Raw genomic sequence first — 10,170 nt, forward strand, 5'->3', positions numbered from 1 at the left:
AAAAATTGAAACTTCTTTATAAACAGCTATTCTTTGCAGAGCAAAAAAGGAAGGTGTATGATAGCTGTAAGATCCCAACTCAAATGATAGAAACCCATACATATATGATGGAAGTAAGAATAGTCATCTCGATCTTCAGCGTTTTCCAGGTAGCAGCCTGGGGCCCACATAAAAATCCTTCTGTTCATGTATTGCCGTAGCGGTTGAATAGAGGAAAAAACAATACGAACGTACTTCTCTTATTCATAACATCTTAACATCGTGATATCGTTAGGGTATCAAAAAATACCAAGTAAGGTTATAAAAATCAAGAGAAACGGAAAATAACATAAACAGCATAGTAAGGGCAGGTCGTAGACAGCACAAAACAAAGGCCATAAAGAAAGAAAAGGTTAAAGGAAAAAAAAAAAAAAAAAAAAAAAAAAAACCCCAAAATCCAATTTAAGGTCAGCCGTCTGTGCTCATCGAGAGCAGCCCATAGGGAATTAACCCTACAGCCATCCAGGGGCATATCCCGTCTTCCCAACAGACCGCATATCGACATGTTCGACATCCTTCACTTTTAACCATCTCCACCCTGGCAATTCTCGCAGATTCCGCAGTACAAGGGGCTGTAGTTTTCTCCTGTCTTCCTGGTGCAGGTGCACTCCTGGGAGAAAACCGTTTCTATGGCTCCACATTTATAGATAACGAGGTGCTTGCACATGGCTGTGAGGAACGATACCACGCTCAATAGTACCGTTTCGTGGCTGGTTAATGCCAAAATGGAAGAAAACACGGGCCGACAGTATGTCGATATTGGGATATATCACAGATTTGGGGAATATGATAGAATCTATTGCTCTCTTCTTCTTTGCGTTTGATTTTGTTACTCGCAATCCTCTTCAGGTCGCTGGAGTGGACAAGACAGATATCGATAGTCCTCCGGGAGTAAGTCGGAAGTTTACACGAAAAATCAAGGCAAGACTGATATCGAGTAGACGGATTTGCTTGGGAATTCAGGAGATTTATGTGAAAATTTCGGAATGAAGGAGAAGGGAGAATATGAGGTGTTCTGGCTTGAAAGATTCGGAGAAAGTTGATCGTGCCCTATCGAAAAGTTTGTAGAATGATTTGTAGAATCCCGATTGCAAGTTGAAATAATGTTGATGGTAACTCAATATAAATATAATCGACCTGGATTGTTTGCTCTCCGAGACAAAATACTAACTTATCACACTCCAGTCATGGCAAACAAAGAAAAAAAGTTTGTGCTACCCACCCAAAACAGAAGAATTAGACGTATAGCTGGATTTGAAGCGATTATGTGTTAAAGAGTGAGATCATAAACTCCAGAATTGAGCTAGGGGCAGAGGTGTAGATTATATACACCATGAAAATACGGGAGTACGCCGGTCATACCAAGGCAGAGACATGCTTGTCAAAACGACTCAGTCACCTGCCAAGAATGGAGATAAGAACGAACCCCCGTGTCCGCTCGGGCATAGAGGACTGTCTGTTCTGACGTCATCTAGCAGAATAAGGAGGAGCATGAAGTTTAAAAGAAAATGCAGTGAAGATGATAATATGTCAATGAAACATTGGCAGCTGAAGCGGAGGGTAGTACCGCAGATATCAGAAGCAAACGAGACAAGGATTGACCATTGAATCTCGGGCAGAGAGTCTGCGGCGGCATCAAAGGAGGAGAGAAGTGGAAAGGTTGCCGTCCATGCCTATCGCTGCCCAACGACGGAGGATGCAATAGGCATCGCAGTCGGAAATAATGGAAGAGAAGGGGACGGGCCAATGACAAAGTAGAGGCGTTGTTGTCCAGTGAGACCAGCAGCCGTTGGCAAAACAGATGCAACGACAGAGGGCATGGCCTTGGACGAGCCAAGTCTGATTGTGGAGACAAACTCCCATCTGCAAACGTACGTCATATGCTCGTGGCCGCGAGTCAAATGGCCATGCGCAGATTATGGCCCAAGCATGCGGTTTCTGAATCCCAGGGTAATTTCATCTTTGAATGATTGAGTATGGGAAGACTAGCAGCCATAGCAGTAATACTATATGACAATGAAAGATGGGTTCAAAGCATAAGGTCACCTGGTTTGTGTGAGGATTGGACTGTAGTTAATTTGCCATCCTTAGCTGTTATGGTCAAATGAATTTGCTGGTATTCTGTAATATTCCTCTTAAGCTTATTATCCGTGGCTCAGTTGGACGAGGCGCGAGGGTATAGAAGTATGCTAAGCAATCCCTTGCCATCCAGTAAGCAGGCCGGGTGGCCAGGTTTAAACTAGACAAGAGGTCCTCTATCAAACCACGTGTGATTCCTAAACACTTCTCCATGTTTTTGACTACTTAGAGCGAAAATATCGAAGCACCTATCATAGGTTCTATCTTTATCACCACACTAAAAGTTGGTGATATCATACAGTGGATCAGATGCGCAGTGGCTTCAGGACTTTCATGAGGAGCCATCTTAGCAGGACAGGATGATTTCGGCGGTGCACAGGTGAAAAAAAAAAAAAAACATTCGAATGGGAAGAAGAGGGGATCAATAATCGTCAACTCTAATAATACCAGTTGGTCGGTGGTTGGTAACATGCAGCTATGACATCAAATAGTTGTTATTTGCGCAGTGAGTCTCTGACAGGGAACTTATACAGTCAGCACCGAGGAGACGAGAAGTATGTACATCGTAGGAGATTACTTGGTATTTCGCTTGCAGGTGAGGCCGGTGTCTCTAGATCAAAATCGATTGGACATTGGCAACCGATGTGAAGGAACCTGGCCGGGAAATCCAGCAAATAAGGCCGACACTAGGTGAGATGGAACCCAGAATGGTTTGTCCAGGAGTAGGAAGACTTACCGCCATTCGTCCACGTGTCTAGTTCGCAGAGATATTGGAAAGATCGTGACAAATCTCATCGCCAGACGACAATCATGACCGACTGGTACTTCACATTCTCTCATTGTCATCATCTTGAGGGCGCTCACGATCAGAAGCTCATCCTTGCAAGACTTATGAGTTGGAATGATTCTTATTCGTGTACGAGCAGGGCTGGCAGCTGGGAATGCTATAAGAATGCTGCGAGGGACACGGGATGATACCAGAGCCAAAACTGAGAGAGTTTATTTATCCATCCAAAACCCTTTTCTTTCTGATTCTTAGCGTCTTACAAGCAGGATAATTTCCCCCCCGTTTTTTTGAATCCGTACTCCACACATCACAGAATGGAAACATCATGGGAGAAACATCGATAAAGCATAGGATAAATGATGGCTAGGTGGGGAATGGCGAGAAAGAGTTCTTCAAGTGCCTATTGACAAAAAGCATTAAAACACACCCAACGTATAGATATGCAACGCCCAAAAAAAAAGTCAAAAAGTAGTGAAAGCTTTACGGAGTTATCCTCCAGGAAACACATCTAAACGCCAATGAAATCAATCCCCTGGAAGTGCCCTTCCCGGCACACGAGAGACATTTTAACCTCAAAACTCCAACATATTACTCCATAACAGATAAGGAGAAACCAGCGAGATTATCCCAGAAAATCCATTTCGTATGCTGAGGAAACCTTGATCTATATCCGTATCTTCGCGCCGATCCCTTTTCCTTTGTAGAACACTGTATTCGAATAGTTTCCGAGCTGCACGTCGACGTCAGCGACGGCATCCATTTTTAATGTCCCTCCTAATGCCTCGCGGATTGCTTCGTATCCTGCGCCGCCAAGATCTAGCTCCACCGGCAGCCGGGGTGTTTGGGAAGTCCCAGGCGGTACCTTAAATGGATGGTCATACTTGATCTTTCCTACCGGCTCACTATGATTGTAGAATGCTGTTGCATCAATGGAGGTAATGAGAAGTGTCGTAGACGAGAGTGGTGAAGCCAAGGTGAATGCCGCAGTCGAAGACCACAAGTACAACTACCAAGACCAAGGATATACAAGTCAGTCCTTGTCACTGTCTTGCGTGGTAGAACACACGTGAAACTTAGGTAGGGAGAGCAATCAGATAATGGTGCACCATTCGTCTGATTTACATGGTAGAAAATTGCTCAGAAAGAATATCGGCAAGAGCAGACAATACCGTTGCATCTTTAATGAAGTGTGGTTGACCATCATCCTCTGGTGCCCCAAGCTTGGGAACCGGAATGTCCAGCTCCAGAGACGATAATGCCGTCCCTAAGTTAGGGAGAACGGGAATCATGTCTCGATGCGGCTTAAGGGCGATGGAAGTATTGAACCCTAAAAATGGGTTAGAGTAGTTGTTAAGCTGAATAGTTAAGTATGGTTAACCAACCTGAAACAAAACGAGAAATCAGGTCTTGGCCAGCAGCAATTCCATCCTTCCCACCAAACTGCAATGGATCCCAGAGAGCAAATATTTCAATGCCGGAATTCAATCCTGGTGATATCGAAAGGTTTCGAGCAGTCACGTGGCCAACGTTGGTTCCGTTGTGCGCAACTCGCAAATTTATGAAAGGGATGTCCGCTGAATACTCAGTTGGATTTGTGAATTTCAATTTTGATCCAAGAAGAATAGATGACTCTGTAGTTTCTACTACTTCTATGGTCTCCACAGTAGCCTTGAAGTCCGAAAATCCTCCGCTCATGGGCGCTAGACGAGATGACATGTCAGCAATAAATTTACGACAACCATGGTATCTGAAACGTACGCTTCACAGTAATGTTACTACTGGCTGGAATCTCTCGGATTATGAATTTCCCAATAGCAGTGTCTGTTTCTGCATCCACCTTTGCTTTTACATGTAAACGAACAGGTTTGCGCTCGAGTAGTAAAGCCTGGACGACGCTCAAAAAAGTGCTCTCATCGGTGACTTGCAATGGCGCCTTCTTGACATCAAACTGGAGTAGTAACGCTGCAGACGGAGGCTGCCCGTCCTCGATTCGAGTTGCGGTAAAATTTTGCCACTTCTTTATATTTATGAAACCAAGCTCTTTTCCTTCATAGTAAATATATGCGGTGGACCGAACGTGAGAGACATCTAACGAAAAGTTCATCCCTCTGGGAAGACCGATTACTGCTTTGACCAACGCGGAAACCATAGGCTGTGCTTCAGGTGTATTAGGTTTAGCGAGCGAGTCTGGTAGGGAGAAATGAACGTTGGTCATTGAAAAGTTTCGAACTAAATGACCAAGCGCACGGCCTGCAAAAGGTACAGGAACAGTAACGTTTCTCAGAAAGCCTTCTATCCAACTTGGCAAATTAGATGAAGGAGATTTTCCTCCGCCAATGTAAATTTTCGATTCTTGCCCACTGATATAATTTTCAACTAGAATATCTAAAGGTGAAAAGTTGGTACCAGGACAAACAGTCGTCAAGGCATTGGAAAGTTGACCAATGAGACCTTTAGCAGAGATATTCACGGGCTTATTAGGGACGATTTGAACTAGGTCCGTTGTAGCATTAGCTACTAGAATATAGGCGTCGCTAGGAGAACAGTTTGGTAGAGAAATTTTGAAGCCCATCGGTGGCATAGTGAGCCTGACCGGATACCGATTGACGACAAGCACTGAAACGTCCACCTCCATGGCTTTTTGATGTCCTGGTGTCGCGACTTCATGAAAGTCCAACTTCGTGATGTTGAACTTAGGGAAACCGTGGCGGGCTTGGTCTATAAGAAATATTAGCTAAACATGTCTAATTTAAGCTCGGGACCCTGAAAAAACTATACAAGGATTGACCTTGGAAAACAAACGACTCCACAATAGTCTGAGATCCGAGATATAATACGCCGGAACTCAGACGCACTGTAGCAACTCCTTTAACGCGCAGCTGGCCAAGGCGGCCTTGGAGCCAGTCGTTCGCCACAGCTCGAACTCCAGCCATATCCCCAGGTCTCAAGTCCGTTATAAAATCGATCTTATTTGTGTACCCATCACGGATACTGACTCTCAGCGGTGGTATGGTCGCAGTTGCCAGCAAGATGTTGCCGTATTCCGGAAGATAAACTTGGACTTCAGTCGCGTCGCTTTTGATCTCTCTTGCTAACCACGTTCCAAAGCGCCCAAGATCACGTACAAATTTCGTTGGCACCCGTGACGCATCGAGAACAAAGGAGCCCTGAACTCTGGCCTGCACTCCATCCGGTGTAAACGAATTGACGGACACATCAGTCGCCTTAAAAACTGAGGCGCTCTCAGTATATTGTTTGATAATAGTTGGGCTCGCAAAGCCTAGCCCAAGAACTGCTATTATCGTCAGCACAAGGCCTAGCAGTGCGACAGATGAAGGTGGGGTGATCCATCTCTTTCCCTGTTTTGTGGACGACCGGACTGAAGATGACTCATGGGAGGACGATGGTGGACAGCCAACATCCCCCAAATATCGGATTTCTTGACTTGCTCCATCAGCGAGAAGGGGTGTGGATTCCGACGGATTTTCATATGACGAGACTTTGGGCTTCCCCTTCGAACAAATAGAGCACGCCCCAGAGGGATGTGCATCAGGGTCCCCCGTATTCCCACGGAGCAGAGGAGCACATTCGTCTGCCGAGTCCCCAGCCATGGTGGTTGCGAACTACAGTCTGAGCAACAACGGTAGTTTAAATACTATCTCCAAAGAAACATGGGCCGGCTCTTCCAGCTTTTGATGAAAGAAGATTTGGCGTCTCACCTCCGGAAGATAACAATTTGAACTTGAAGTCTTCCAAGACCATCCAGTCCAAGGCATGGCTGGCGATGTTGGATGAAGTGATGACTCAGCTTGTTTCCAAAATTGGTAATTACCTCGTAGGATCATTGGAATCTCCAGGGCTGGTAACCTTGGAATCTTGAAAGTGTCTTGGTGTATTGACCAATAAATTTGACGGCAAATTGTTCGACATTTTAGTTTTCGGTAAATCGTAGCCAATAATATCTTATAATAAAATACGATCCACTAGTAATATTGCCCGCGTTTCGCACGATAACCGCCTCTAGTCATCTCCATCTGTGACTGTAGCTCGGGGATCATTGACAAGGAAGATGACGCCCTGTCAGTCATCGAAGGGATAACAGCTCACCCTGGCAAGTTTCAATTGGATCAACCTCAATCCCTTCAGAAAGATTTCCAGTTCATATCTGATATTCTTTCAGGCCTCCCTTTCCACGTTCGGTATTTCTCCAACTTAGTGCATTTTTTTTGTTCTTTTTTCTTTGCTTTTCTTTATTTTTTTTTTTTTTTTTAGAGCATAACCCAGTACTTCACCAATCCCCTGCAGCTTATTACAAGTCACCACAGTCCTCAAATCGATTTATCTCCTGTTGTCTTCTAACTTGTTTTCATAATGCTGTTATCCCGAAATGCAGCCAGGGCTCTCCGCAACATGGGTTCGCAATTGCGACAATCTTCTTCCACAAGTGCTGCAGGCCCGCGCCACCTGCTCTCTGTAGCAGACCTGACACCCTCTGAGTTTACGACACTTGTCCGCAATGCCTCGACACATAAACATGCCATGAAGTCTGGTTCGATACCAGAATCGCTTAACGGGTCGCTGTCACGCAAAACTATCGCCATGATGTTTTCCAAACGAAGTACTCGAACCCGCGTTTCAACAGAGGCAGCAGTGGTCTCTATGGGCGGACACCCGATGTTTCTAGGGAAGGACGATATCCAGCTTGGCGTGAATGAGTCACTTTACGACACATCAGTAGTAATATCTTCGATGGTGTCCTGCATCGTGGCCCGGGTTGGCCCACATTCCGATATCGCGGAACTCTCCAAACACTCGACGGTGCCTGTCATCAACGCTCTTTGCGATACGTTCCACCCATTGCAAGCTATCGCCGATTTCCTGACTATCCATGAAGCTTTCCCGCCTCCGCAAAACGTTACTCCGTCGAATTCTAGTCTCGGCCTTGAGGGACGAAAAATTGCCTGGGTTGGAGATGCGAACAATGTTTTATTTGATATGGCAATCGGGGCTACCAAACTTGGCGTTGACATGGCTGTCGCGACGCCCAAGGGCTATGAAATGCCTTCGCATATTAAGGACCTTATCCAAAAAGCTCGAGGGGGGGTCAAGTCCCCAGGAAACATTACTCACACTTACATTCCGGAGGAAGCCGTCAAGGATGCAGACATTCTTGTGACAGACACTTGGGTGTCTATGGGACAGGAAACTGAGAAAGCAAAGCGAATCAAAGCTTTCGAAGGTTTCCAGATCACCTCTGATCTAGCAAAGCGTGGGGGTGCCAAAGAGGGCTGGCGGTTCATGCATTGTCTTCCTCGACATCCCGAGGAGGTGAACGACGAAGTGTTCTACGATAAGAGTCGGTCCCTGGTATTCCCCGAAGCAGAAAATCGATTGTGGGCAGCGATTTCAGCGTTGGAAGCGTTTGTAGTCAACAGGGGCCAAATCGTATAACACATCCAGTCTTCCGAAATGAAAAGTAGCCGTTATACATTACTTGAATCCATCCACGTTCTTCTGGAACCTTTTTGCGTGGAACAGGTTTCACCTATCCACTCCACTTTTCAACCATTGTGTCTCTTCTCCGTAGGATTTTCCTCTCACTGCAAACTTGATAGACCCAGTGAGTCATTGTCTTGCCGTTCCTAGCAATCTGACGTCGAATAGCTGGGTTTTGGTTATATCACGTGACTTTATTGAACACCGTTCATCCATGGCTCTGGACCTGGATCAAGCGATGAATCTCGGTCAAACAATTTTCATTTCTGCATCGATTGGAGACAGAACCTCCACTTGTACATTCGCTTCCTGTGGCCCGAGTAATTCATCCACCGGCCATAATCTGTCTGCTAATTTCAGCATACTACGGACCACCCCTCAGGCGCCCATCAGGGTGTCATTCTTCTTTCCAAAGTCATCGATCTTTTACAGCCAAGTTGTATTGTTTGTTTTATACTTTTCTGGTTCAATTATGGAGGTATGAGCACCAGCCAATGCGTTCAAGTTCATAGCACTTTACATTGTTTGCTAAATCCAGAAAAGCCTTTATCGCAGTCTTACATACAGGGCTCTTTTCGTTCTCGTCGTTCCCATACCTCGCTTCATCATATCTCACTTGCACCATTGACGTCCAGATTTCCTCTTGATGGGGATGATGGACCTGATCCCGATTACATTTATTCAAACGATGACGAGCGGGAACCCTCCCGGCGATTCCCATATAGTCCTCACCATGCTACATCGTCTTACCTTGCCAGTGCTTCCGTTCCTGCAACACCGCCGATACTGTCTCGCAACACCTCATATACTAACCTCTCAAAACGAAAAACCACCCCAACATTGTCCCGAATGAGTCGTACAAAGTTGGACAACATGGACTCCGAGCAAACTCGCCATCACCGCAGGTCTAAAAGTTCTACTACCTTGAGACCAAAATTATATAGCCCTGCTACCCACCAGGATTCTGAGTGGCTCCTGCGAGCAGGACTGGCGTTATCGTCTTCCACCCGTGAAGAAAAAGGACAGAGTTGGCTTGTGAAGCGAGATAGCTCAACTAGTCTTGTATCCGAGGAAGTTCCAGATAAGGAGCGGCGACGCTACTCTCATCTTTCACATCGTAACTATGGTCGGAGACAGCGATCTGGACTATCAACGCCCGTTGCTCTCTCACGGCGGGCCTCCAATTCCAATTCCCATATGGCCAGCAAATTTGGCAGCCGAGCAGACCTTTCTATGACAGCAGCCGGCCTCACTGAGCAAACCTCTGAAGATCGCGCTTCAATATCCGATGATTCTGTGGGACTTGTCCCGGACTTTGTCGATGAGAGCTTACACAGCGAAATGGCCGCAATGTCCCCCGGCCACATTAGCCAGGTAAACACGCCAAGCCACGGAGGGGACCACAATTTCGATGACGGGGTATATCAGACCGTGTCGAGACGAAATTCCGCATTTGATTCCTCATATTCGGTGTCAACCTCAGAATTCTCGGATTCTGAAACAGACGATGAAGAGGAGGTGGATGAAGCTGAAATGAAACGTTTGACCCGTGAGCGTGGGTTGGGCCTTGGTAGATGGATAGATCGTCTAGTCGAATGGACTCTTTTTAGTGTAGAAGATGAGATCCCTGGTGTTACCGCCGAACCTTCTCGTCAACCTCGCCAGTTTGGTGATATTCAACACCAAAATTCTGTTGAAGAACCAAGCAACAATTCATAAGCCAGGACGAGGAGAGTTCAGAAACAGAAGGTGAAAATCAGCAGCAGGAG

At 46.0% G+C, this 10,170-nt stretch overlaps 4 protein-coding genes across 4 annotated transcripts; 3 read left to right on the forward strand and 1 right to left on the reverse strand.

Annotated features, from left to right (window-relative positions):
- Positions 1–789: 789 nt before the first annotated feature.
- HCAG_05585 (predicted protein) lies at positions 790–1,541 on the forward strand (the record flags this gene model as incomplete). Its single annotated transcript, XM_001540068.1, has 3 exons — positions 790–930; positions 1,225–1,281; positions 1,515–1,541. The coding sequence occupies 3 exons, from the start codon at positions 790–792 to the stop codon at positions 1,539–1,541; spliced, it is 225 nt and encodes a 74-aa protein (XP_001540118.1).
- Positions 1,542–3,569: 2,028 nt separating this feature from the next.
- HCAG_05586 (predicted protein) lies at positions 3,570–6,516 on the reverse strand (the record flags this gene model as incomplete). The annotated part of the gene is made up of 5 exons (XM_001540069.1): positions 3,570–3,911; positions 4,075–4,232; positions 4,288–4,605; positions 4,664–5,597; positions 5,761–6,516. The coding sequence occupies 5 exons, from the start codon at positions 6,514–6,516 to the stop codon at positions 3,570–3,572; spliced, it is 2,508 nt and encodes an 835-aa protein (XP_001540119.1).
- Positions 6,517–7,315: 799 nt separating this feature from the next.
- HCAG_05587 (ornithine carbamoyltransferase, mitochondrial precursor) lies at positions 7,316–8,356 on the forward strand (the record flags this gene model as incomplete). The annotated part of the gene is made up of 1 exon (XM_001540070.1): positions 7,316–8,356. One exon carries the CDS (start codon positions 7,316–7,318, stop codon positions 8,354–8,356), a length of 1,041 nt encoding a protein of 346 aa, XP_001540120.1.
- Positions 8,357–9,274: 918 nt separating this feature from the next.
- HCAG_05588 (predicted protein) lies at positions 9,275–10,120 on the forward strand (the record flags this gene model as incomplete). Its single annotated transcript, XM_001540071.1, has 1 exon — positions 9,275–10,120. The coding sequence occupies one exon, from the start codon at positions 9,275–9,277 to the stop codon at positions 10,118–10,120; it is 846 nt and encodes a 281-aa protein (XP_001540121.1).
- Positions 10,121–10,170: the final 50 nt, after the last annotated feature.

Source organism: Histoplasma capsulatum, genomic scaffold (genome assembly GCF_000149585.1).
Source record: "Histoplasma capsulatum NAm1 scaffold_5 genomic scaffold, whole genome shotgun sequence".
Taxonomy (NCBI): Eukaryota; Fungi; Ascomycota; class Eurotiomycetes; order Onygenales; family Ajellomycetaceae; genus Histoplasma; species Histoplasma mississippiense.